Source organism: Lemur catta, chromosome 9 (genome assembly GCF_020740605.2).
Source record: "Lemur catta isolate mLemCat1 chromosome 9, mLemCat1.pri, whole genome shotgun sequence".
Classification (NCBI taxonomy): domain Eukaryota; kingdom Metazoa; phylum Chordata; class Mammalia; order Primates; family Lemuridae; genus Lemur; species Lemur catta.
The window spans coordinates 4,035,950-4,062,978 of NC_059136.1; the positions used below are offsets into that span (position 1 = coordinate 4,035,950).

The following is a 27,029-nucleotide window of genomic DNA, read 5'->3' on the forward strand; positions in this document are numbered from 1 at the left end:
CCTCCCGCCCCCCAGGCACACAGCCTCATGTGAACAGCAGGGGGACTGTGAGGGGTAAAGTGGAGAGAAGCAGGAGGAACCGTGGTGAGAAAGACAAGTCATTCAAAGGTGCCTTCCCTGTGCCACATGGGAAGGGTGGTCAGCCAAGGGCAATGGCTGTCGCCACGACCTCTCCAGCGGCTGAGGGAGAGTCTGCGGGAGCACAAGCAAACAGGGCCCGTGACCCGGCACACCACAGTGGGGAGGGGGTTCCACATTTATTGCATCTGTTCTGTGAATACCAGTCTGGCCTTGCCTTTGAGGAGAAAGACTGCAGCCCAGGAACAGTGTCTGGAGTCAAGTAAGACTTCTGGACTGATGGGGGCCAGCCATGGTCTCCCCACAGGGGTGCAGATGTCTGGGCGTTCAAGGGGTTGGCAGGAGCCCTTGCCCAACAAAGACCACCCCAAACAAGGATCCCAACCTCTCACACACCTGAACATTTGAGCTGGGTCTGCACCTATACATGTTCTATACTCTTCCTGTAACGCTCTCTCACCTAGAACTCATCTGTCCAAGAAGCTGTTTCTTTTTCTTTCCTTTTCTTCCTTTTTTTTTTTTTTTTCTTTTTTTTGAGACAGGATCTTTCTCTGTAGCCTAGGCTAGAATATAGTGGCATCATGGCTCACTGCAAGCCCCAACTCCTGGACTCAAGCCAAGCCATCCTCCTGCCTCAGCCTCCTGAGTAGCTGGGACTACAGGTGCACACCACTGCACCCAGATAATTTTTTGGTTTTTTTGTAGAAATGGGGTCTTGCTCTTTCTCAGGCTGGTGTCAAATCCTTTCCCTCTTAAGCCACTCAGAAATAGAGGGTCCCTCAGGACCTAGGCTATCAACTGCCTCAACACTCAGGAAATACAACATCTGAAAACATTTCCTGCTGCTATCACACTAACAGCAATTTCTGGCTTTGGGAAATACCAAATTTAAACCAGCAGTTGCTAGAAACCAACGGTCCAAACGTAATCGTACTTGTATGATTCTGTAACTAATTCAAAACATCTCTGATTATGTCCTCCCTACATAATTTGAATCCTACCTCATCTATGAACATGAGCCTAGATCCAATATTCAGCTTAGGCTCTTAGGTATGAAGCTTCTTGGGCAAGTCTAAGAGAATCATTTGAGTTATTGGTAAATGAGAAAACAGAGAAACTATGCTTCAAAAAAATTTGCAGAAACAAGTGCTCATGCTAGATATCTAACAACAGATAGTTATTTTATTTCACTACTCTTTTTGAATGAAAAAGAACACTTATCTTCTCAAACCTTCTGCACTAGGTCCATATATATATATATTTTTTTTTTCAATATATATATATATATATATTTTTTTTTTTTTTAAACAGGGTCTCACTCTGTCACCTGGGCTGGAGTGAAGTGGCATCATCATAGCTCACTGCAGCCTCAAACTCCTGGGCTCAGGTGATCCTCCTGCCTTAGCCTCCCAAGTAGCTGGGACTACAGGCGTGTCCCACCACGCCTGGCTAATTTTTTTTTTTTTTTGAGACAGAGTCTCGCTCTGTTGCCCGGGCTAGAGTGAGTGCCGTGGCATCAGCCTGGCTCACAGCAACCTCAGACTCCTGGGCTTAAGCGATCCTACTGCCTCAGCCTCCCGAGTAGCTGGGACTACAGGCATGAGCCACCATGCCCGGCTAATTTTTTGTATATATATTTTTAGTTGGCCAGATAATGTCTTTCTATTTTTAGTAGAGACAGGGTCTCACTCTTGCTCAGGCTGGTCTCGAACTCCTGACTTCGAGCAATCCACCCGCCTTGGCCTCCCAGAGCTAGGATTACAGGCGTGAGCCACCGCGCCCGGCCTAATTTTTTTTTTATTTTTTATAGAGACGAAATCTAGCTATGTTGCCTAGGCTGGTCTCAAACTGTCTTCACAGCTCAGCCTCCCAAAGTGCTGGGATTATAGGCGTGAGCTAACATAAGCTATATTATAAAAAATGTTTACGTTGGAAAACCACAAGTAACTGTTGAAAGCCATAGCTAGATGAAAGCCTGCCCTCTAGGGAAGAGGATTTGAGGTGCATTTGGGAGGATGGGGAGAGTCACTTATACACTGTCATGCCAACTGAATGTTGCACAGCTTCTTGTTGCCATGAGCTTCCGTCCCACTCCTCCAAACCACATGGATGTGGGATGGACACTGAGCGGGCTGCGTCCAGTCCCCTAGAAAGCCAGGAAGTCCACACATCTGGAATGATTTTGACACCGCCAAGTCCTTTCAACTCCATGACTTCATAAGGATATCACAGACTAATCATGGGTCTCTAAAGAACATCAGTATCGTGGGGTTTTGATGTTCGAAGGGACCTAACCTTGCCCTTAGGTTAGGTTTGCTTTGTCCTCTCTCTTTCAGCACCTACACACTCCACTCTGAATTAGTTGTGATATCCCTTCTGCCACCATGAGCCGCACAGCACAAAGGTTCCTCGGTGTTCATCCCCAACAAGGACCACATACGTGGTAAGTGATAATCATGTCTGTAGACATGATTAGCTCTTCAGAAACCAGTTAGCTGTTCAGAAATATTTCTCTATGTAGATAAACTGTAGCCAGCTCTCCCCAAATCTATCAGAGCCTGGGATGAGGCCCAAGTGGTAGGAAGTAGCCAGGAAGTGTTCCCACTTGGATCATAACAGTTCACCCAAGGGTAGAGAGCTGTCCCCAGCTCAGGAGGCAAGAGGACAGTCATTTAACCTGCAAACCTGGACTACAAGTCTGCTTGGGCCTTGCCCTGGCCCGGAAGCAGATTCAGAGATTAAGCCAACGCAGGAATACACTAACATGGTATTCTACGGTCTCCCAGAGTCCAGTCTGCAGGGATGGAGAGAAACCAAAGGAAAAGAAAATTCAGAGAAAGAGGAGGCAAAAGAAGAACTTAATTAAGGGACTGCAGAAAAAAAATTTAAAAGGCGGTTGCCATGGTTAGAAGAAGACAGACAATAAAGTGTCACACCTAGATATGTGGTTACAAAAAACATGAAAACCTAGGATGGGGAAGAGGTGGATCATGTGCCTGGTGACTTCCTGTTCTGTTCTCATGGTGCCCCTCCCAGGGGCACAGGGATGTCCTTACAGGCATTTCTATTCCTGAGTCCCTGTGCCCCTCTCAGATGGCCCATGCAAGCATCCACTCTGGCCCCTGTGAGAACCACGCCCACGTGAGTCCCCTCTCGCACCCTCCCCACCCCATGCAGCCTGGTTAGTGCACGAGCAGTCACTCGGTGGCCCCTCAGTGCCCAGACCCAAGAGAAAAGCAGTCAGAGAAATGTAGTGCAATGTGCATTTACCTTCCAGAGCTGGGGTGAGACAACCGGTTGCTTGATAAGCTAAGCAAAAACAGCAAATGGAACCATTAGGCCAAAAAAGCAAGGAGGGGAGGAGCCGAAATCAACAGTCGCAAACTATTAATCGGCCACCATCTGGGGCCCAGAGGCCTTTCTATTAAAAGGGACCAGCTGTCTTAGTTGGCCTGCTCCAGTTAGCAAGTGGCCTCACCACCCGGCACCAGTGTATCTGAAACCAAGAGCTCATCAAAGGCAGCAGAGTCCAGGAAAATGGTTAGGCAGGAAGGGGGCCCTTCATGCTTTGAAAAAGGTGTATCTCAGGCACTTGGGTCACTGCCCCCAAGAGTGAGGCTTATAGCTGCCGGGCATGTTTCCCCACCCCACAGCACACCAGCCTGGGGGCAGCTCCTGCTTCAACCCTGGGCCCCTTGGAAGCAAAGAGCCCCATTCCTGGAAGTCCCCTGACAGGCTGGGAAGGAGACAGGTGCTTTGGAGAACACCCACCATTAATATGTTAAAGTACAAACCAGCTGGGAGAGTGAAGAGAAAAACAAAGCGGTTAATTCAGCAGGAGCTGGGAGGCACCCAGGCCCATCAGACCAGCACAAGGCCCATCCTGCCTGGAGGCCCTGATTGTCCCCCACCACACACTCCCCACCCCCATCTGGGCAGCTAGGAATGGACACGAACGGGACTGCATAGGCCACTGAGGGGTGGGGACCCACATAGGGCTGCCCCTTAGTGGCGCTCCGCCCCCTTGGTCTGAGCCAACTCTTACCTTTCCCTCCACCTTCCCTAACACAATCTCTCCAGTGGGCTCCAGATCCCAGCTCTTCCACACTCACTTCCTGCAGCAGTCCCCGGGGTGAGAAAAGCTCTCCCTCCTTTGTCAGCAGCCCAGCCTGTCCCATGGCACTTGTGGTCTATATCTCTAACCACAAGAAAGCTCTACTAATATCCCATCTCTTTATAACTACAAAACAAACCCATCCTCTTCCCCCAAACCTGGCTTCCCTCCTCCCCAGTGTTCCTGGTTTGTGAATATCACCGGGCATTCTCCCAAACTCCTAGACTCAAAGCTTGCCATCCTGTATTCCTGCCCCTCCTCCATCCCCCAAATCCAGCCAGTCAACAATTCTTGGCCCTTCTTTCTCCCTTTCTCAATACTCCTGCTGTTGTGCCCTGATCTAGACCCTCACCGCTCCATATTTGGTGACCATCTCAACCCCCTTCTCCTTAACCCTCGTACCACACCACTTCTCCAAACAAAATGCTACCGTCCCCGAGCTGTAGGTTATACTGAGCCTCCCTCCTTGGTTAGGCATTTACTAAACTACTCACACCCCACTACAACCGTGGTTCTCTCTACTTCCCAACACTCAGGGGCCACTGCAGCCAGACCTGTCCCTAAATAGCATGGATAAGTCCATTTCTGGCCTCTGAGCCTTCACTTTTATCCTCCCTGTTTGGAAAGTCCTCCCTCCTTCCTCCTGCTCAACTAAGTCCTGTGCACTGAGCCTTCATGCCTAGCTCTTTTGTAGCTTCTGCGGCTCCCAGAACAATGCTAGGCACATGATGGGTATTCAACTGCTGTTCTATAGAAGGAAGAGAGAGAGAAGGGACGAAGAAGAAAGAGGAAGAAGAGGAAGGAGGGGAGGGAGGGAGAACGGGGGGGAGAGGAAGTGAGGGAGTGGGAGGAGAAATGCATTTTTCAAGCAAGAAAGGTCCTGCCCCCAGAGGGAGCTGCCACTCCAGAAAAGATGGAAAGAATGGCTCAAGAGTGCAGCTGCCTCTGCTCAGAGCTTTAAAAATCCTCTGGAGACTGCGTGGGCAGAACCTCCCATGGTTCCAAGGCACTGGCCAACTCCATCCTTTCCTGACCATAAATTTCCTTGGTCTCTCGCCTTAGAATTGAGAGAGTTCTTCTTCTCTGGCTCTGGACTTTTCCCTGGGAAGAAGAGGGGGAGAGTTAGCTTTCTCATTCAGAGAGGCAGATGACAGGTTCCGCAGGACCCACCTGCAGGGACTGAGCTGGGATAGCTGGCCCTCCCCCAGCTCTCTCTGGAGCCATCTGGGATGCTCTGCTCCCTGGACCCACTGTCTTGCTTTCTCTAGGCCTCGCCCTTCCCTGGTTGGTCCGGCCAGGGGGAACCCTGAGCCAGTGGAGGCACCTGGTCTTCAGAAGGCAGAAGCCCTGCATGTGCCTGGCAGACTGGGCCACAGCTAGGCTCGGGGCTCTCGCCCAGGCAGGAGAGCTCCCCACTTACTGCCTCTGACAGGGTCAAAATCACAGGCACCAAATGTTGGGGCAGAAAGGCTTTAAAGTGTTCTCCACACCACCTTCATCTTACAGAATGGGAATTCAGGGCCCAGGAAGGAAAGGTCTCCTCAAGCGGGAGCAAAGTAGGCCTGGGGCAAACCCGGACTGGCTGCGGAAGCCAGATGCCTCCATCCTTCCTGGCTTTCAACTACTCTGGGATGCAAAAGGCCCTGGGAAAGTCCTGTTCTGATACCTCAGTTTCCCTGAAAACCCCAAACAACCTGACTGACCCAAGCAGAACAGCAGAGGTTATTTCAAAACTGTGTGTAACAACATCACAGGTTCTGCTGCTCCTCTGAGCCCACCTAGACCAGGGCCTCCAAGAAATGAGGGGACAGGGGCTTCTGGAACTTCAGAGTGTCCCTCAGAAGCTAATTGGTAGTAACTGCTTCCACCCAACTGTGGTCCCTTAACCTACTCCAGTCTCCCCACACCCCACCTTGCTACAGGGTGAGGTCCTGGATGCTGGATGGCCTAGGAGGCTGTGCCTACAGCTTGGTGGGACTAGCTGTGTGTTGGGCTCTGACCCCAGTGGGCACTGGAAATATCCTTCAGCTGACACTTGACTGGACCCCCCCCAAAGCTGTGGGGCGGGTGGAGGTCAGGTGTGTGTGGGGAGATGGGTTCTGGCCCCGGGACCAAGGCTTCTGGTCACCAACCCAGCTGGCTGGCCGTCAGCTCCCGAGGCAGCCCATCCTCACAAGTGCCCATGAGAATGATGCCTCAGGGGCTTCAGGACAGGGTTACGCAAAGGAGATCCTAGAAAACGTCGGGGTGAAGAGTGAGTGGAAACGGAACTTGCCTCTCAGGCAGGACTCTGGGACAGTCAGGGCTCGGCTGGCAAAGCTCTCAAGGGTCTCTTTCTCCTTGTCTGTTGGCCCCTCACGGGCAGTCGGGCCTGTCTCCTGCATCCCCCAGTGCAGCTCTGTTCACACTGTCCTCACTCTGGCCAAAGGCTTTTCCAGAGGCCAGAGAGATCTGGCTCCCCTCCTCCCTCAGAACCTGCGGGGTCTGTGGCCAGCTGGCAAGGGCAGTGAGAAACTCTGCAGGGGCAACACACAGCCCAAAGTCCAAGGCTAGAAAACTCTGTCTCCCACTGCCCCCGTCCTGCCCCCTACAAATACTTCATGAGAAGAGACTCCTTTTGAGAGTGTTCCCATTTAGGTCCAAAGACACTTAAGCCAGCCACTTCTGCCCCACCTCCAGCTCTCAGGCTGGCACCCTGCTCTGTGCTCGTGAGGTGTGCAATTAATATTCATCTACAACTGCTCAGCTAGGCAGAGGCCTGTCCCCTAACAGGCAGATCCCCTGCCTTCCCCATTCTGCCTGGTTCCCCAGCCACCCTTCCCTCCCTTCCTCCACTGCTGTGGTGTCCAAGAAGGATCCTGCTTCTGCCTCTTCTATTTGTCCCACTGGTATTGACAAAGGCCAAACACAAGAGGCAGAGCCCAGACAAGTCACTGCCACAAGTGGGAGACAAGTGTGAGGCTCCCACAAGGGAGTCAACTTCACTACGGAGTAGATAGAATACATCTCCAAATTTCATTCCGGTTTATCTGTAGAGCCCGGACTTGGGAGGTGGAAGGGGCATTCTTTTCTGGCAGCCAGGGGGCCTTGTTGTGTCTGACTCAGTCACTAACACCAGTCCTCAGCCCTGCCCCAGACATGTGACACCATTTGACGAGTTTTATGCAGAAACCGGTTCCGGTTACATTTGAACTTTTCCGACTCCAAGGTCAACAGGACTCGGCCAATCCATGAGGAAGTGCCCAGGACTTTTCCTGAACGTCCTTGATGCCTGTTTTTGTGCTGTTTTAGGAACGGAGAACAACAGTTCTCTAGACAGCGTCTCAGAGGAGTGGCTGTTTTCGGCATAAACGTACACGCCAAGTTCTTGGGCTATGAAACAACCACTATCTCAACAGCTAAACCGTCACATTTCCCCTTGGAAAATAGTTTCCAGAGGTGGAGGGAAACTGAGCTGCCCAGAGGGGCAGGAAGGGCCTGTTTCCATGGCGATGCACGTGTGGCATGTGTCGTGTGTCGTGTGTGTTTGTGTACCTCTGCGGAGTGCCTGTAGCTTCTCTATTGTCCGTGTGCCTTTCTATCTGGGCAGCTAGCTCCTGAGACGAAGCATCCACACCTCTTTAACTCTCAGAAGACCAGTGAAGGACTCGTCAGTTCCCCGCCTCCCTTGGCACTTGGCTCCCCCACACTGGGCAGGGCAATGGGCTCCCTCAGAGCTGCAAGTCCTCAAATCCCGGACATCCCCAGACAGGGCCAACCAGCACCTCATCCCACCCCTTCATCTCCGCGCCCCGCAAAGACCCTGGGGATGACCAACGTCCTGGACCCAGAGCAGGGCCTCACTTACACAGGTTTATTTCTTCCTGGTGAATCTCCCCCACCCAGGGCAGTCCCCCTGGCGCCCCTGCCCCCTCTCCAGCCCCCACCCAAGTGCTCTCCCTCCCTTCCTGCCAGGGAGGAATTTCAGCCAGTCTGGCCGTCGTCCTTATCGCTGACTGTGGAATCCAGTTAAATGTGGAGTCCAGGGAGTAGCGGAGTATGGGCCGGGAGGTAAGGAAAGCCTCAGGCGCGGTGAGATCACCCCAAAGTGGGGCCTTTCTCCTCTCTTAAGGCTGCACTGCCAGAGGCCTGAGGCCCACAGGCCATGAGGGGCCACGACGGGCCCCGAGGGCCGTTCCAGCCTGGCCGCGGCCCCAGGCCTTGGGCCTTCGGGCTGAGAGCTCGGGTTGGGGGGGGCCAGGGGACCCACGGAGGCCGCGCCGCACCCTGCGCCCGCCCGGCCCAGGCCCTGGGGCGCACTCACCTGGTCTCGGGCCTCACGCTGAGCAGGTAGCTGCGGCTGGCGGGGCTGGGGATCCACACGGGCCCGTCGTCCTCGCCGTCGCCCCCCGCCCCGGACCGCCCGCCCGAGCCCCAGCCCCGGCTGGGGGCCCTCCGCGTCCCCATGGCGCCGCCGCCCCGCCCGGCCTCCAGCCCCTGCCCGCGGCCGCCGCTCCCGCCCGCGCCTGGCGCGCGCCCCTATTTATAGCCCGCGGCGGCCGTCGTCACCTGCTGCTGTCCCTTCCCTGGCCCGGCCTGGCGAGCGGCTCCGAGGCACCGCGGGGGCGGAGGGGGGTGGCCTCGCCGCGGTCCGCGTCCCAGGGCCGCCGGGCTCCCTGTCCAGCCCTGGCCGCCGGCGTGACCGTCGCTGCGCCCGCGTCGGGCGGGGAGGCCTCGGGGGCGGCGCGGGGCAGGCCCCTCGAGGAGCTCCCGCGACGCCGGCTTCCCGCCGGCCCCTTCCCCGCCGCGGCCCGGACCCCGGACCCGCTGCGGTCCGGTCCGCTCCGCTTGTGCGGACGATCGGGCTCTGCCGCCCTCCCGGCGCGGGTGGAGGCGCAGCCTGGAGAGGCCGGAGCCGGTAAGCTGCCTGGGGCTCGGACCAGGCGGGAGGCCGGGAGCCACAGAACCGGCCGCTTCCTGGCTCCAGCCCGGACTGACCCTCGCCTCCCAGGGGCTGTTGGCCCAGGGCTCGGCCAAAGCCATCCACCTCCATCAGGGACCCCCTCTCTGGGATGCCAGAACTGCTCGGGGTACGACACCTCCCAGTGTCCAGCGTAGATGACGGACATGGACGGGCTCAGTTAACACGTCTAGACTAGTGGAACCTCCTTCCTCACCCCTTCGGCCTGTTTCCCAGCATCAGAGGGGGAAATGGGCTGAGTCCTAACGCCCAGAACAATAATTAAATCATTCTACAGTTTCCAAGAGCAAGGTACTAAGCACTACCTAAACCTGGTTCTAAACACTGGAAGTGACCACAATCTGTTTATTCCTCCTTCCTTCTCTTACCTCCGAGAGCACCAGAAAGTGCCTCGAGCTAGGCGGTTACATTGTTAGGAAGTGAGAGCAAAGGAGTGCGACCCTCTGTTCCCAGAGCTGCACCACGTCCTGCTCCTGGAAATGGCTTTTCCCCACTCTGCAGGGTTCCCACGGCGACCACCTTGCTCCTGTATGATCCCACCCCTGGCCTCAGCTGCCAGGTGTCTCACTCAAGCCAGGCTGTTCGTGGTGCCCTCCCTCCCTGACCACAGACCCAGGCTGTGCCAACTAAAGTTCTTCACCAAACTTTTTGAACTTGAAATTGGGAAAGAAAACCAGGCCCTCTGTGGTGGACATCTGTGAGCTGCGAGGCCCAAGCTTGCTGCAGAGCAGCCACATTTCCGGAAGCCGACACAGAGAAGCAGAAGCCAAGGGCGCGGAGTCCAGGTGGCTCTTCTCCTTGCCGGTGTTCCTGAGGTCCAGCTCTGTCCCTGGCCTCCCTGCGGGTCAGGAGTTCAAACTTGCCTTGGAGTCTGTGTGCCAAAAAAGTTCTCCCTCTGCTGTTCAAGCTACTTCAAACTGGGCTTCTGTTAGTAGCATCTGAGTATCCTGACCCATAAGAAAGCATTTTCTCCCAGTGATCCCAAATCTGTCTCCTGATCATATGCCCCCATTCATTCTTGTTCTTGGTGCTCTGGAGGTGCACTTATTAAAATCTCTTCAGTCATCTACAGAGTAGTCCTTCAAATATTTGAAAACCCACTTGAAGTTTTGGTTCATTTGTTTAAATCTTGTGAACACCTATGTGTCGGGTTAGGTCACATAATCTTTGCCTTCAATAAGCTTACAGTCTAATAGGGGAGACAGGCAAAATACAATGCAGGGTGAAACATAAAATTATAAAACTCTGTATAGGGTAGCATAAAAGCATAGAGAAAAGAGTTGTGAGTTTTGCCTGGAGATTCAGTTAGGACAGTTTTATAAGGAAGGAAGTAAAGCTTCAGAAGGATTATTATTATTATTTTTTTTTTTGAGACAAGAGTATCCGTCTGTCACTGGGGCTAGAGTGCAGTGGTGTCATCGTAGCTCACAGCAACCTCAAACTCCTGGGCTCAGGAGATCCTCCTGCCTCGGCCTCCCGAGTAACTGGGACAACTCTTGCCACCACACCTGGCTAATTTTTCTATTTTTGTAGAGATGAGGTCTTGCTCTTGCTCAGGCTGGTCTCGAACTCCTGACCTCAAGTGACCCTCCTGCCTTGGCCTCCCAGAGTGCTAGGATTACAGGCGTGAGCCACCGCGCCCAGCCTTGAGGATTCTGAAAATTACACAGGTGCTCACGAAGTAGACCGTTAGGGGTGGGGGCAGGAGGGACAGAATATTCCGGACAGAGGGAACAGCATGTATAGAGGTATGAAACAGCCTGGTATGCATGTCACCCACGTGTAAAGGAGATGGGAGAGAGTAGAACTAGTAGAGAGAGAACTAGACAGGGGCTAGGGCCTGAAGGCCTTGCCTAGCACACCGGGGGACCTGGGCTTCCTTTCTAGGCCATTTCTCATGTGACAATGGATATGGTGCCACTAGTTACTCTAGTGACCCTCCAACTGACTGATTTCCTTTTGAAAATGTGGCCTCTGCAGAGCTTAAACCACCACAGCGACCTACAACTAAATTAACACCTCGCTGGGTCTGGGCTCCACACATCAACAACAACTTTTTTGGCAGCCAAATTATTTCGTTGACTCCTGAGCCTGTGAGATTTCAACATGAACCACTGTTCATTTAAGTTTTCCCCACTCCTACTTGTAAAGTCTTTTTTATCCTAACTGGAAAATCTTACCTACTTTTGTTTTGACTAAAAATCTCATCTTCCTACTCTCACACTCCCTTTCTTTCTCATCTAGATTTTTTTTTTAACTCTGCCCATCATCCAGTATTAACCTATAGGATAATCTATCCTTCCCAGCTTCTTGCTATCTGCAGATTTAATAAGCGGACTTTCTCTGTCTGCAACCAAGTTCATGACAATAGAGTCAGAGCTGAGTAAGGAGTGTCAAGGCACATAGGGATGGAGAGGTCAGTAATGTCTTTCCTCTCTAGCAACAGAAAGAGGGCATGGAAAGTGTGTTGTCTAACAAGGACTGGGCTAGCAGTCCAGAGACTAAATCCTACTTTTCCACTGAGCAGGTTTGAGACCTTGGGCAAGTGGCTTTACCATGCCTGAGCTTTAGCGGTCTCCTTTGTGAATGGGAGTGGGGCATTCCATTTACGATTCTGAAGGTCATAGCTGTTTATTCTGCAAGTATTTACTAACTACTAGCTACTATGTTGAGGGTACAGAAATGAACAAGTTATCATTTCTTCCCTCAAGAACTTCTCAAGCCTGAAGATAGAAAAATTAAAACAGAATCTTCATAAATCCTCTGATGGAGTTTTGTCCATGGTGTTGAAGGAGCACAGAGGAGCACATGCTCTCAATCTGTGTTAGGAACAAGGTAGTACAAGGCAGTCAGTGTTTGCCATTCAATGGGAGTACTGATGAAGTGCTGTAGGAATTTGTTATTGGTGCCAGGATCCCTCCTCTTGGTTGTTTGGAACTTACTGGGGCCCCAGAGTAAACTGGGTGCTTGTGGTAGGAAAAGCTTGGGCTACTGTTACTAGCACGCTTAGCGTAACAGGGGAAGCTGCTCCCCGTCAGAGCGTGGTGGAATCTCCCAGGACACTCAGACCCAACTATGTCGGCCTCTCTCAACAAGGTCTGGATGAGTTTGAACATGCCTTTTATTGGGACTTAGTTCCATCTCTTCGCCATCCTACTCAGAGTTCTCTCTTCCAATGCTAACAGAATGCAAAGGGGACAATCCACCCTCCTCTGAAGCACTGGCCATGGTACACATTACCCAGTACTCAACCCCAATGTGTGTCATATTTATTAGCTATCAGGACACCACTCCACGTTCTTCACCATCATCCACCTGCACTTATTGAAAACAATGGCCGCCTCACATTGACTGCCACCATGTACCAGGCTCTCATTCCCTGCCATCATCCATGACAGCCAACACCCTGGCAGCAGGTCCCTTGACCTTGTCCCTTCAAAGACCTTCACTCCCACATCCCTTTAGCAACCTAATCAAATGCCCACCACTTGAACCTTGTCACCAAGAATTTCTCCACCTCTAAAATGCCATCCTGTTATCCTTCCACCTCCCAAGCCTACCCTCAGCTTTTGGGCAACTCCAGACCTCAACTGTCCCAAACTACATTCTTGAGTTCCTTCCTAGCTGGCTTCTCCGGTGCATCCCCACGTCATTCCCATATCCTCATGGACACAGAGGAGAGTGAACAATAACTTCAGGGATCTCATTTCACTTGCCCTTGACCTTCTACTAAGTTTACCTGCTGGTTTCTAACCTGGAATCTGGTTGTGGGCTGCTTCTTGCTCAACGCAGGGCCAGCATTTCTGGTTTCGAACCTGAGTACGGTCTCAGGCAGCTTGGCAATCCTTTTACATTCTCTGAAGCTGACCTTTTCCTTTCCCTATGGCAACTGTTTCAAACAAGATTACAACTTCCCCTTTGCCTTCCTCACTTGCAATGGTCAACTGTCCCTTCAAAATACAGGCAAACGTGAGACCATTGGGCAAGAACATTGACTTTGAAGGACAAGCTATCTGTATTATCCCTGTGTCACTCTAACCTCTGCTTCCTGTGTTTTGTTCCTTAGAGGACCCCAAACTTCTAGCCTTCTCAGTGCCCTGCTCTAACAGCCCTCTATCTTCCCCGGCCCGGCCTCCTTCCCCACAGCCTGTGAAGATGATCAGATGTTTGCTTCTCCCTGAAATATTCACCCTTTCACTTCCCTTCACTGCTAAACTTCTCAAGAGCCCAGGGGGAACCAGCCACAATATCAAGCAGGAATAGGTACCAGAATTGGGTGATAAAGTGTAAACATTGGCCTCCTGAACAAGGCAGAAGCAACCCAATGACTAGACCTGAAACATAATGTCAGAGCCAGGCCCACCCAATAGAAGTAGCCAGATGCCAATCCCTGAGGAGCTCCTAGGGGCCAAGGTTGGTCGCCTGGCCTGGAGCAGGGAGAAATCTCAGGGGAGGAACGTGTTGCCCCAGCTGTGTGGAGGGGAGGAAAGAGGGGGCAGGGACTGATCAGAGTTGGCAAGACGGGCCATCATTAAGGCCATTGCAGGGCCTCAGTGATGTCTAGATGCTCCTGTTGGAAGTGCCCCAGCCTGTGCCTGGACATCTCCAGGGAGTGGAGAATGCTACTCATCCAGGCAGCCCATTTCATTTTCAGGTGAGTTTTCCTTTTATTCAGAGTCAAATTCTGTTCTGGAGCCACAGCGAAGTCTAGCCCTTGCAAAGGTGTGAAAATACTGTTCATCAAAATTTTTTTTTTTTTTTTTTTTGAGACAGTGTCTCGCTCTGTCACCCTGGCTAGAGTGCAGTGGCGTCATCATAGCTCACTGCAACCTCAAACTCCTGGGCTCAAGCAATCCTCCTGCCTCAGCCTCCTGAGTAGCTGGGACTACAGGCATGCACCACCATGCCCGGCTAAGTTTTTTATTTTTTATAGAGATGGGATCTCACTGTTGCTTAGGCTGGTCTCAAACTCCCAGCCTCAAGCAATCTGCCCCCATCCCCTGCCTTGGCCTCCCAGAGTGCTAGGATTACAGGCATGCGCCACTGCGCCCTGGCCTGAAATATCTCTTCTCTCGATGAAACATCAAGTTCCTTCAATAGCTCCTTGAACAAAATGGCACGGAGAGCCTCACACTGTTCAGGACGGTCCTCTCTGGACGTGTCCACGCTGCCAACATCCACCGCAAGCTACTGTGCCATGGACAGTCGTAATTCACTATGAGCTTTTTAGGGCAAAGTGCAGTACAACTTTCATCAACTTCATTCTGGTCAGTAGACTTTCCAGGTCTTATTTCGCTTTTTCGGCACCCATGTGGACTCATGCTTAGGTGGCCTTTTCCACAAGCTGTGGCGCAGCACTGGCGTCAGAGGTCAGTAAGAACCCCTTTATGAAGCAGCATCAGCTTCCACTTCAGTCCTCAAAGTTCCCCAGACCTGTGGCCCATCTCAATGTGAATCACTAATAGCGTGGTAGTCAAATACCTGCCCAACCCCTCCAGTTTTTCCTCTATTTTCCCTTCTCTTGATTCCACTCATGCTAAAGTAAGGTCTTAGCGCAAAGCTCAACAAAGCCCAAATCTCTGCTGGTCTTGCCCTCCCATGGGAACCTACTGCGTGGTGCTGCAGGCTGCCCTTCCTGCCAGCTGATCAGCACTCCTTGCTGCTTGTCTGACTTCCCTCCAGGAGCTGCCACAGCTCCCAGCTCAGGCAGCTAAGCCTCTGTTTTAAGAGGGTGGACACTCTAGCTCCTGCCGCTCTGGGATGAGCTGGTGACCCTGGCATGCCCCTATCCAGGGACTGGAGATCTGGCCACAGCTGTGCTTGGGTACGTGGACACCAGTTAAAGGATTACTGGCAACATGAAGCCACCCCTGATTCATCTGATTGGAAGGGGAATTTGAGACTCAAGGATAGGGCTGCCCCCGCCAGGTGTTCTCCCCAGGCCACCTGCTCTGATTCCATGCAGGACTGCCACAAATCTAGGCATGTTCCAGAATAAAATAATCACTAGATGAAAGGGTGAGTCTGTGGTCAGGGGGCAGCAATTAGCTGGTTGGGCCCAGACACAAATCCATATCTTCAGTTGGAAAGGCCCCTTCCAGCCCAGGCCTCTCCTGGTGTTGCAAGGTGAGCCAGTCTTTTTCTAAGTAACTCTTTGTATCTCAGCCCTCCTTTTCCTGAACAGCTCCCGGCAAATGCTGCTCACCCAGGGAGGCCACCGACAAATCAGACCACCACCTCCTTTTTGAGCTCACCAGCACCACTGCCAGCACTGTCCTGAAAGCGCAGTTCCCAGGTTCTCCTCTCCTGGCTGCTCCTCCACAACTTTCTGTCCCTTTCCCCACTCCCCACTCCACCCCTGCTCCCCATTTTCTCCTTTTCCTCATTTTGAAATCCCACCCAAAGCCTGCCTCAGAACCAGTCTAGGGAAGAAATGCAAAGTCTCCTCTGTAGACAAAGAGCTTCTTAGCAGCACCAAACCTCTTCCTCAGATAGCAAAAATATTCAGCCCATAAAAAATAAAAAATATCCAGCCCAGTTATGTGCAATGCATCTTAGGGAAAAATTCCAAGCAAACTGGTCTATGGACTATAAAACCCCAAAGGAAAATAGGAATTGTGTAGTGTGCCCTGGGCTGCAATTGAACAGGGAGGCCTAGAAACAGTGGGGCTACCCAGTGTAATAAATGCCAGATCGTCAAAAGCATAATCTGCTGTCCCATGAAGGCAAAGGCTATGGGATTAAATCTGAGAAGATCCAGCAGACCCGGGAGAAGGCAGTCTGTGTGACCCCTTGCCCACCCACGAAACACGACGGTGCCGCAGATCCCTGTCACTTGAGCACTTGCTGTGATGGGGGCTTTTCCCAGTTAGAATTAATTGACTTAAATGGCTTTTATCACATCCTTCTGTGTCCCATTTTCCATATGGCCAATTATGTATTTGTTGATTTTTTTAGTATTCATGCACTAAAACCTCAAATCTGCAAATGGTTAAAAAAAATAATAAAAAAGAAGAGCATTTTTAAAGGCCAATGCAGACACAATGAACTAGCTCAGGAATTCATCTGGACCTAATGAAAAGATACCTGGGTGACAGAGGGATTTGAAAATGCTTGGGAATTACCAAGTAGATAGAATTCAAACTTCAAAAGGCCTGACAAAGTGAAAAAAAAAAAAAAACAAACAGGTACTCATAAAAGATAGAACTCTATCTGAAAAAACATAAATCTGATGCAAATTGAAATACAAATAAATGCAGATAAAAGTGATGCTGCCTTCTGTGGGGGGGCTGAGTGGGAGGGATCTTTTCCATTTTTGTATATATCTAGGCCAAAAGTAAATAAACAAACAAACAAAAGAGGAAATACGAGTTCTTGCCTTTGGGAAGATCTCTATTTTGACATGGACATATACAGGAATGAGAAGATAAAAATCTTGCCAGGCTCAAGATTGCTAGAGATATAAACCAACTCCCTCATCTGACAGATGTGGGAACTGAGCCAGAGAGACCAAAGGTCAGTTAGAGGGAAAAATGACACTGGAACCTAGGGCTTCCGATTTCTAGTCACTGGCTTTCTCCATTCTATCCACTCTGCCAGGAGTTTACTCAAGAAGAAATAGGGATAAACTCCTAAGGAAATAATTTTGCAGAAGCAAAAACTATATGCCCAGCACTCTTCATTGCACTGATGAAGTAGGAAATTGAAATTTTAAACAGGAAATGGTCAATTATGTTAACTTGGCACGATAAAAGTGACTAACAATTACTGAAAATGATGAGCCCGGTACGGTGGCTCATGCCTGCAATCCCAGCACTTTGGGAGGCAGAAAGATGGCTTGAGGCCAGGAGTACGAGACCAGCATGGGCAACACGGCAAGACCCTATCTCTACAAAAAAATTTTTTAAGTAGCCAGGCAAGGTGGTGTGCATCTATGGTCCTAGCTACTCGAGAGGCTGAGGCAGGAGGATCCCTCAGCAGGAGGATCCCTTAGCTTGAGCCCAGGAGTTCAAGGCTGCAGTGAGCTATAATTGCACCACTGCACTCCAGCCTAGGAGAGGGGGACCCTGTCTCTGAAAATAAGATAGAAGAGAAGAGAGGAAGGAAGGAAAGAAAGAAAATAAATTATGACTTAAAGGCTATGTAGAAACACAAAAATGTCCAGGACATATAATGTTACATGGAAAAAAGCAGGGTACAAAATCAGAGACAATATAGTGTTTGTCATACCTGAGTGTGAGTCCCAGCTCTGCCCCTTACCAGCTAGCCCAATGGCTTTAAGGAAATCACTCAACCACTGTGAACCTCAATTCTCCTGTCTCCAACAGAGTAACAGTATCTATCTTACATGATTTTTATAAGGCCAAATAAGAGAATGAATGTGAGAATGTCTGCTATATAGAAATATTCAATGTTAACCACTGTTATTATCATAATTATACCATAAATTCAACTATGAGTGTACTGAACAAGAATTGGAAAGTGATATGCAAAAATCAAAATAACTGCAATGGTAGGATGAGATTATAAATACATGTGTTTTTAATTTTCTCTAATAATGTTACATCATTTTCCAATAAGAAAAAGGTATTTTAAGTAGGAACCAAAAAAAAAAAAAGAATCTCATACTGGGGATCCGGATTTTAGTTTCTGTGTTTTCCTCCAGGGGCCAGTGCTCCCTGTGCCCAGCTCCTACGGCTGCTGTGGCATCTGCTGGTGGAGAAGGTGAACAGCATCCTGAACCTCTTGGAAAAGAAAAGGGGACACATTCTAGAATCTAGAAGGTCCTGTCTTGATCAGATCAGACCCTGAGAGAACCTTGTAGCTACCAGGTGAATCAGATTCATTCATTCATGCAGACATTCGTTCACTCATCCATATACTTTTTGAACCATTACGGTATGCTGGGAACTGTGCTAGGAGCTTTTAAAGAATTACTCTGACCCAGTAAATGAATTTGGAACAATCTCCAAAATACTATATAAGTGAAAAAAGCAAGCTTCGCAACACTGTGTATAGAATGCTACCATTTGTATTAAAAATAGATATATAAATATACATATTTATAAACTTGTAAATGCATAGAATTGCTCTGAAAGGATACACAAGATATAGATAACAGTGATTAACTCTGGAGAGGGGCCTGGAGGCTGACTTCCATTGGGAAGCCTTACTGTAATATTTATTGTATACCCTTTTGTATTGTGGAATGACTTACCATGTGTATGTATTAATTTTTCAAAACAAACAGAAAGAAACTGCCTGGTAGTGAATATACAGTGGTGAACGGGGCAGAGGCTCCTCAGTCTTGAGGAAGGCAAAGTACTCAACTTGCTGGGCTATAGTTATTAAGTTTTTAAAAACCAGACTGTTTACATAAGAGGAAAGTTCTTTCTAAAATTAGCTTATAGTAGTTCGGCATACCATTTTACAGAGATAAAGCAGTTGGAAAATAAACACTAGCCATTTGTCAAGCCTTAGAGGGTATTAAATTGTAGTTTCTAGAAGGGTGGGGACCTTATCTGTTTAACTTGGTCAGTGGAGCATTCACTGCAGCATAATGTGCAGATAAGTGCTTGTTACAGCAAGCATTTTCTGATGACGACAAATGATAGCACAACCATTAAAAATATCTTGAAAAAGGAAAGATCAGAAGATATTGAGCTCTGAGGGAACCATGTGTTCCCTGCGAGGGTTAGGCAACCTCTTCTGGACGGTCCTCAAATGGCAAGGATGGTCTTCAAATGGCAAGGCAAATCCCAGTGGGGATGAAAGGTGGTGGAGACACTGCACGTGTTTCGCTACGTCACAAGTGTGATGCACAGAATCCTCCTTGGGGTGAAAAGGCATGTGGACTCCAAAGAGAACCCGGCACTTGGTAGGGCACCCCAACCGCATGGGCAGTAGGAAAGCGACCATCTGGATGGCTGCAAACCACTGACAAGCTGGCAGCCAGTCACAACAGCCTTGGTCACTAAGGCAGCACTGTGGGTGACAGGCTTGACTCAGCACCACCACTGCAGGTGGCCCAGCACATCATTTAACCTCTCTGAGTCTCAGTTTTCTTCTCTGTAAAATGGAGGGTAACTATGAGATCTTTGTGAGGATCAAAGGAGAGAATCACCAGAAAGAGGCTGGGCACAGGAGCAGGGCTTTACATGCTACTGTCATCACTATGGCTAAATGACAGACGGGTGTCCTGGGCCAATTCATAACTGATAATCAGCACCGAAGTCTGAACAGTAGACACAGTGTGCTCCACCCTCCGTGCCCTAAGGTCAAAAAAGAATCCCCCACATTCACATAGTGTTTTATAAACTAGAAGATGACTTCACATTCATGATCTCACAAAAGCCTGAGAACCACGGTGGATGGGAATTACTAACTCCATGTTGAAGGGGAGTCAGTAAGGTTAGGGGGTTAAGAAATCCGAGTAAGGGCAGAACCAAGGCCAGGGCCTGGGTTTCCCAGTGAGTGGCTCAGCATTCCTCCCCCACGCTGTTTCCTGGAAGAGATGGATCAGAATGGGCGGTCAAACCTACAACTCCATCATCTCTGCCTGTGCTCCAGCTACCGCTATTTCTGGGCAAGAAGGGACTCGCCATCCATTTCGAACCCTCCTATCAGAACTCCTCTAGAACCCATTCTTGTGAAGGGACTGGGGGGCAGGGCTGGCTCACCACAACTGCATTAGGGAAGGGACAACAGCAAAGTTGTAGGCAGCTGGAAATAGGCCCAGCTTGGCCTCACTGCCAGCTTGGGGAGCAGGGAGGTGGTGGCCTTGCCAGGAACAGCGATCATTAAAAGGGTACAGACAGCCAGAGTATCTCTGAAACTGAGGCAAGAACTAACCTTTCCCACTGCCATTAGCATTTCCACTGAAAACCTGGCATTTGATAAAGAAAGAAAATATGTTTTTTTCGATTGTGAAAAAGTCAGGCATATTTATCTGACTTAATAATTTATAACTGATATTTAATGCCTCCCTTGAAAGATCACTTCTAAGAATCCAGCCAGCACCTACTCCCCTTTGCTGCTCTAGCTCCTGCCGGACAGCCCCATGACGCCTGGGTTAGAGACCAGGATACCAGCCTGCTCCTGGTGCTTGGGCAGGCCCTAACTCTCCATCAGCGACAGACAGCCCACCTCCCAAGTCTAATCCCGATGCTGCCACACCTGAGTTCCCCATGGCAGTGGCAATACCAAGGTCTCTTGACTATTTCCAGAAAATTACAGAATTCCTCCTTTCCACTCCTTTCCCCCCCTCACCAGTAGGAGATTCCCTTAGGTCGAGAATCCATTTGTAGGAAAGACGGAGGGGCCCAGGAAATTTCCACAGGCTCTAAAGCCAGTGCCACTAGCCCAGGGGAGACCTTGGAGGTGACTTTTAACTGATACTGAGCCCTTCCCCTGGCCCTTGCAGGTCTCCAGAGAGCCAGGAGGCAGGGGCTCCTGGTCCTAAACCGGAGCAGCACTGCTCTCCCTCAGAGACGGAGCAAACAGGGGAGTCCGAGAAGACCCTTAGGTGGAACAGGGAAGGGCCAGGCTCATTTGAAGAGGAATACAAGAGCCTACCTGCATGGTAAGAAGGTTTTTTATTTGAAATATAGTCTGAGCAACATGAGTGTAGCCAAGAGGAGGAGGGGCTGGCCTGCCTGGGGCAGCAGCCTCTCTAATGGCACAGGAGCAAGAGTACAAATATTCCAACGTCTGTGTGCCCCAAACCCCACCTGTCAGGAAAGGCAGAACAGCAGAACAAAGACCCACCCACAGCCCTCTGAGGGGTCTGGCTCTCAGAGCCCGCCTGCCTGCGCTGCACCTCCTGCCCTCCCCGGGTTCCGATAGTGTGCTGCACAAGTTTCTCCCACCCACAGAGACACGATGAGCGAGTGTGACAATCAGTTCTCAGGACTATTTTGGAGGAAAAGAATCAGAGAAGACAAGAAGGAAGAGCAAGGTGACCAAGGGCCCTCGCCAAGCCAGGCTGGGCAGAGCTCTCCCAGAGGGACTGTGTCAGCACCCCTCGTTCCCTCCTTCTCAGGCTCTGAAGGCAGGAAGGAGAGCTGGCGTCTGCAGGAAAACAGAGCTCTGAGGAGTCCCCTGGCTAAAGGCAGCAAGCGGGAACTTCCCAGAAGAGCACAGCCGCTGAGGGGTTTCAAGCTGAGTTGACAGCACTGGGGTTAGAAGGACAGACCAGAGTTGGAGTACCAAGCAGCAGCACAAAGCCATAAATAACAGAAGCAAATTCAGAGCCGTGAGGTCCTGCTGACCCCATGTTTCCCGGGGCTGGGGGATACCCAGCACCAGCAGCTCGGGGCGGACACTGCTCCAGGGCACAGCCGGCCACACGCACACCCGGGGCAGAGCCTTCTGTTTCCCATGGTCTGCACGGCAGGCGGAGGACGCCATGGCAGCACCCCAACCGCATACACTGCAAAGCCTCTGGTCACACCTGAGGGGACAGTGTGTGGCTGTCCTGGTCCTGAGAGGCCTGTGGCTGACTCTGAGCATCTGGGGCACCGTCCTCCTCAGGGGCCAGGCCCAGTGATCTCCTTGCCTCTGGGTCGGGCAACAAGGGCTCGCCGGCACACTCTTCCAGTCCGTTCTCTCTAGTCTCCATGGACACCTCCTCCCCAGAGCCCGCCACTGGCTCCGCAGCGGCCACTGCCACCTCTGCTGCTGTCTCCTCCTCCTCCTCCTCCTCCACTTCTTCCTCCTCCTCCTTGTCTCTCACCTTGTGGACGATGAAGAGGTGGCGGCTAAGGGAGCTGGCAGAGGTGTAGCACAAGCCACAGAGCAGACACTGGACTGTGGAACTGTCCACACGGTGCTGAGGTATGTGGCTCTGAAACTCGAGCCCTGAGTCTGTGGCAAAACTACATTTTGCACACTGAAAAAGGGACTTATGCCTTTTGGTGGAAGAGACAGTTGCGCCATTGCTGGTGCCTGGGGCGTCCCCCACTCCGCTGACTGGTCTTTTCAGATGGTTCACCTGCAAGGAGACATGGCGTGAGCAGAGTCCAGGCCAAGCCCTGGTTACGAGTCCCCAGACGTGACCATGAGCCCGAGGGCTGAAGGCAGGCACCATCTAGGCCAGGGTCACCCCAGCCCTGAACACTGGTTTAGGTTTGGTATGTTCAGTTCGATTTGTTTTGTAATATATATGCACATGGCCAAACATTCCAAAGATATAGAGCAGATTCGTCCTTCCTACCACACTCCCCAGGCCTGCTCTCCAAAGAACGCCGTATCACCTGGGTTTTACGGCTCCTCCAATAGAGAGCCTATGCACATAGAAACACAAAACTATTGTCTTTTACAAAATGATAGCACGCCATGCATACTTTTCTTCACCCTGCTCTTTTTACTTAACATATATCAAAGCGTGTCTCCACGTGCACACACACAGGCTTCATCCTTCTAGCGGCAGCACACTAACCCATCGTGGGGATGCGCAGTGCCCACCGGCAGGCATTTAGTTACGTTCCGTCTTTGTTACTGCACATAGCACTGCAGCAACTTACTTGAACAGCCTTCTTTATACTCAAGGCCAGAGATCTCTAGCAAATAAATCCTGGAAGCAGAATTGCTAAATCAAAGAGTATGTACATTTTGGGGAGAGGGGAGGATGTGCATTTTTTTTTTTTTTTATTGAGACAGAGTCTCACTCTGTTGCCTGGGCTAGAGTGCCATGGCGTCAGCCTAGCTCACAGCAACCTCAAATTCCCAGGCTCAAGCGATCCTCCTGCCTCAGCCTCCCGAGTAGCTGGGACTACAGGCATGCGCCACCATGCCCGGCTAATTTTTTCTATATATACTTTTAGTTGTCCATATAATTTCTTTCTATTTTTTAGTAGAGATGGGGTTTCACTCTTGCTCAGGCTGGTCTCGAACTCCTGACCTCGAGCAATCCTCCCTCCTCGGCCTCCCAGAGTGCCGGGATTACAGGCATGAGCCACCGTGCCTAGCCAGGATGTGCATTTTACCAGTGGATAAATGTTGCCAAAAAATCAATTGATACCCTACCTACTATGCATGAAAGGACCTTTGCCAACCAGTGCCACTGTCTGAATAGAGCCGAGAAAGTTAGAGAGTGGCCTGGAACTCCAGGAAGCCCTCAGAGCTTGCCAGGCATACCAGACCCCTCTGTGGAGCGTCCCCGCAACCCTGGCACAAGAAGAGCCCCAGTGAGTAGGAAAAGCCAGGCTGCTCCAGAAGTTCACCAGAAATAGGAATAGGGCCGGGACGGGGATGAGGTCATGGGGCAAGGGGCAAGGAGCCACGACAGCCGGCTCCAGGCCTGGCTCTTCCCACACTAGCGGGAGGTGGGGAGGTGAGTCAGCCAAGCACCATCACCCTCATGGGCTGCTGTGAGGCAGAAACAGGGTGGTGTGTGTGACATGCTCCATGTCCACAGACAGCAGCGCACACCTAAAGTGGGGCCACAGTGACAGGGAAACAACAGTAACAAAAGGCTGACAGGCTGCCTTATGGGTCCTAGCCCCTGTCCTCTGCTTGTGTCCAGGACCCAGGTGACCCACACTGAGGGAAGCTGCCACTCTGGTTGCTGCACAGCCACGGCTACAAACAGGGTCCCCGCTGCCTTCCTGACGCCCGTCCAGCTGCAGGCCTCACCGGGCAGGCAGCTCCCGCGGGCAGGGCACACTCACCTGAGAGGAATGTCCGCTCGGAGATCTGACTTTGGACGACTGGCTCAAATCAGGGTTTCTGATGCCATGCATAAGGCTGATGTGGCTCTCCAGGAGGGAGGGCCGCGGAAAGCTGGGGCTGTCCTCTGTGCAGTACCTGCAGAAGCACAGTGGAGAGGTCGTGTGAGACCCCGGCCGCAGGCTCCCCCAGCACTCGTCACACAAAGGTGAGGGAGGGTCTGGAGCGAGCAGACAGCTGTGTCTTCAGGCTGGCTGGAGCTGGCGCTCCCTGGAGAGATCCAGCCAGCAGGCCAGACGCGGCGGCAGACAACAGCGAGTCAGAATAGAATACGTGCACTCCTGACACCTGGCCATCAGCCACGACCTCACTCTACACTCCCCGAGGTCACCGCCCAGAGGTCCAAGTGCTGGGCTAGTGGTCAGTATGAAAGCGCCAGGGTACATCCCAAGGCACAGGCAGATGGTGCTGAAGGCCCCTGGCTAGAGGAGCTTCCGCTCTCATCTCCAGCGCATCTGCTTCAGCCTCAGAGCCCTTCATGGCTGCCTGGCTGTGCGGCCCCGGGCGGGAGAGCGTGACGGGGCCGGGCTCAGGAGCTCCCAGGTTCTGGAAGCTAGTTTCTGACCTGCCCCTGATTTCCAACTTGGCCACAGTGCTCTTCCAGTTAGAAACTCACTAGTCTCTTGCCTTAGATCCCTGATCTCGCAGCAGAGAAAAGCCCCAGCGAGACCATGGCCAAAGCCTGGTGCATCTCAAGGCTCGCCCACTGCCAGCCCCAGAGACTCACCCACAAGTGTAGACCTTCTTCACTGTGTCGTGGTTGTTGCGGATGTGTTTGCGCAGGCTGTTGGGGGTGTGGAAGGACTGCTCACACTGCCGACACGGGTACCGCTTCAGCGTCTAAGGTAGGAGGTGGAAACACATGAAGCAGCGGGACTGTAAGACAGCGCCGACTGCATCTTGCTTCTCAGATGCTATGGGCAGAACAGAGGATGCCCCCAAAGGCCTCAAGACCTGTGGTACCAAAGTACCCAGAGCACCAGGAACCCTGAAGGGTCAGCCACGTAAGGGGGAGTCTGACTCTGAAGTCCAGAGAATCTGGCACTGTACTGTGACCGTGTGGCTGCACTTACCCGACCATGGCTCTTTTTCATGTGGGACACATAGCTTTCCCGATCAGGAACCCACTCCTGGCACTCCTGGCAGGTCCAGCCAGTGTTTCTCAGCCGGGGCCTGGCTTCAGCCCTGCGATGCGCTTCGGACCTGCCCCAGCGGCCAGACGGCAGGGAGCTGCTCCGGGCAGCCACATTAGTGGCTGGGGGCTCAGCGGGAATTCGAGAGCCAGGGCGGCTTGAGGACGTGTCCGCTGAAGACTGGAGGCTTGACAGCTCATCCACGTTTCGGGGAACACCGTGGGTGCTCTGGGGATGAGGAGAGCGATTACTGACTGGGCAAGGGGAAAGATGCACAGAGTCAGACCCCGGCCTGAGGCATGTGCCCTCCTCCCCAGCCTTCTCCCCCAAGGCACCCCACCTTGACATGCTCCATCAACTCCGGCTTCTGCACGAATAAGAGTGGGCACTCGGGGCACTTGAAGACGCCCACCTGCGTCTGGCTGACATTCTGGTAAAAATGCTGCTGGATGTGCCTCTTCTTGTTGAACATCATTTCACAGGAGCACTTATAAATGAGCCTGACGAGACAAATCCCAGGGTATGGGGAGCCGTGGCCTGCTGGAAGAACCACAGAGCCCCTCCATCCCAGCTCTGCTCTCTCTGAACCAGAGTTAGGTGTGGGAAAGCACCACCCTGAGCCAATGCCTCAGGACGTCCTTAGAAGACTCCAAGCTTCCCAATCCAGCCCTGCACCACCCCCTAAAGCACCCAGGCCACTCTGCCCCGTAGGGCCTGCTGGCCCTGCACCTGCACTCACTGGGAGGGTCTGTGGGGCTGGGTCGGATGCTGGCTGGCACTGTGGTCCGCGGCGCTGCTCGAAGTCTTGAAGGCCATGGGACAGAATGCACATTTGTGGAAAACCTGGCAGTGTCGCTCCTGGATGTGGCTTTTCAGCAAGGTCAAGGTCAGGTGGACGACACCACAGTGGATACACCTGGACAACAGAGTCAGGGTAGTGTGGTTGAGGTAGAAGGAAGGTCAGGCCCACAGGTAGTACTGAGAAAAGAGCAATGGAGGGCAGGAGCAGAGCCATCCAGGGACTCTCCTCCTCTTCAATCGCTCAGGCTTCCATCCTCCACACGTACATCCTGAAAGCGTCCTTGCTGCCTTCTGGCACAATGCAGCCACACGGGGCCCCTGTCCCCAAGGCCGAGCCTTGCAGAGAAGAATGGAGAAACTCTAACCCTCCTCACACTTGGCCACAGGACATTCTTCTGCAAACCAAAATCCCGAACCCACCTAAGAAAAGTTGGTAGAAGCAGAGGAGGAGGACAATGGTTGAATAATAGCATAAATAGTATCAATTTAAGAGTGACACAACTGCCAAAGTCCAGGAAGAATTTCAGCAGGAAGTTGCACAAGCCTGCGCCTTCCACAGGCTAGTACTGAATACTCAAGGATGGCCACCTAACAAAATAAACAGTCAGGAAATGCTAAGCTCACCCTAAGAACTACATTAAGACAAACAACCCTTAAGGCCCAAGAAGAAATACTCTAGAGCAGTGTTGTCCAGTGGAACTTGCTGTGATGACGGAAATGTTCTGTAGCTCCACTGTTCATGTGGCTATTTAAATTAATAAAATTAAGTTAAAATTTCAGTTCCTTACTCACACTGGCCACATTTCAAGTGCTCAATCGCCATACATAGCTAGCACCGTTCTGGACCTCGCAGCTCTAAAGTGCTGTGATGTCTCTTTCGTGGGACTGTGAATAACTTTTTATTTCTTTTTGTTCCTACTAATCTTCATTTTCTGAGGGGTTTTTTTGGGTTTATGTATTTTTATAATGTATGAATAAATCAGAAAACTGTATTAAGTTATTTTTCCAAAGTTAAGGCTATATGGAACTCTTGTTTCAACTTCGAAATCTCTTTATAAACACTGCCTTTCCTTTTTTGAGTATCAGAGAAAGACACGACCTTCCTTCACACCAACCTGCATCCATTAAGTTTCCTCGTCCCTCTCATGTGTTGTTTCCTCCTGCCTATAAACATAGCCAGGTGTCTCCCACATGAGAAAACACCTCTCCTGCTCCC

General features: G+C 51.4%; 2 protein-coding genes and 1 long non-coding RNA gene across 6 annotated transcripts in view; 1 reads left to right on the plus strand and 2 right to left on the minus strand.

Moving 5' to 3' along the window:
* The window catches only part of ALPK3 (alpha kinase 3), a 50,797-nt gene extending 42,159 nt beyond the window's left edge, over positions 1–8,638 (minus strand). Inside the window, exons 1-2 of one of the 2 annotated variants that reach the window (XM_045561630.1) lie at positions 8,496–8,638; positions 3,349–3,387 (exon numbers count right to left, since the gene is read on the minus strand). In XM_045561630.1, the coding sequence (XP_045417586.1) occupies positions 3,349–3,387; positions 8,496–8,638 (182 nt within the window). The remainder of the gene's footprint in view (positions 1–3,348; positions 3,388–8,495) is intronic. The other variant, XM_045561632.1, reaches the window with a different exon arrangement.
* LOC123645099 lies at positions 7,949–10,203 on the plus strand. The gene is made up of 3 exons (XR_006737407.1): positions 7,949–8,043; positions 8,124–8,242; positions 9,654–10,203. It is a non-coding gene; the product is annotated as an uncharacterized LOC123645099 (long non-coding RNA).
* A 7,478-nt stretch (positions 10,204–17,681) lies between these two features.
* Positions 17,682–27,029, minus strand: part of ZNF592 (zinc finger protein 592) — a 54,870-nt gene continuing 45,522 nt past the window's right edge. For 2 of the 3 annotated variants that reach the window (XM_045561633.1, XM_045561634.1), the window contains exons 5-10: positions 25,752–25,928; positions 25,353–25,512; positions 24,953–25,240; positions 24,607–24,719; positions 23,822–23,957; positions 18,168–22,143 (exon numbers count right to left, since the gene is read on the minus strand). In XM_045561633.1, coding sequence (XP_045417589.1) covers positions 21,598–22,143; positions 23,822–23,957; positions 24,607–24,719; positions 24,953–25,240; positions 25,353–25,512; positions 25,752–25,928 — 1,420 coding nt within the window. In that variant the 3' untranslated portion in view covers positions 18,168–21,597. Of the gene's footprint in view, positions 17,895–18,167; positions 22,144–23,821; positions 23,958–24,606; positions 24,720–24,952; positions 25,241–25,352; positions 25,513–25,751; positions 25,929–27,029 lie in introns of those variants that run through there. The other variant, XM_045561635.1, reaches the window with a different exon arrangement.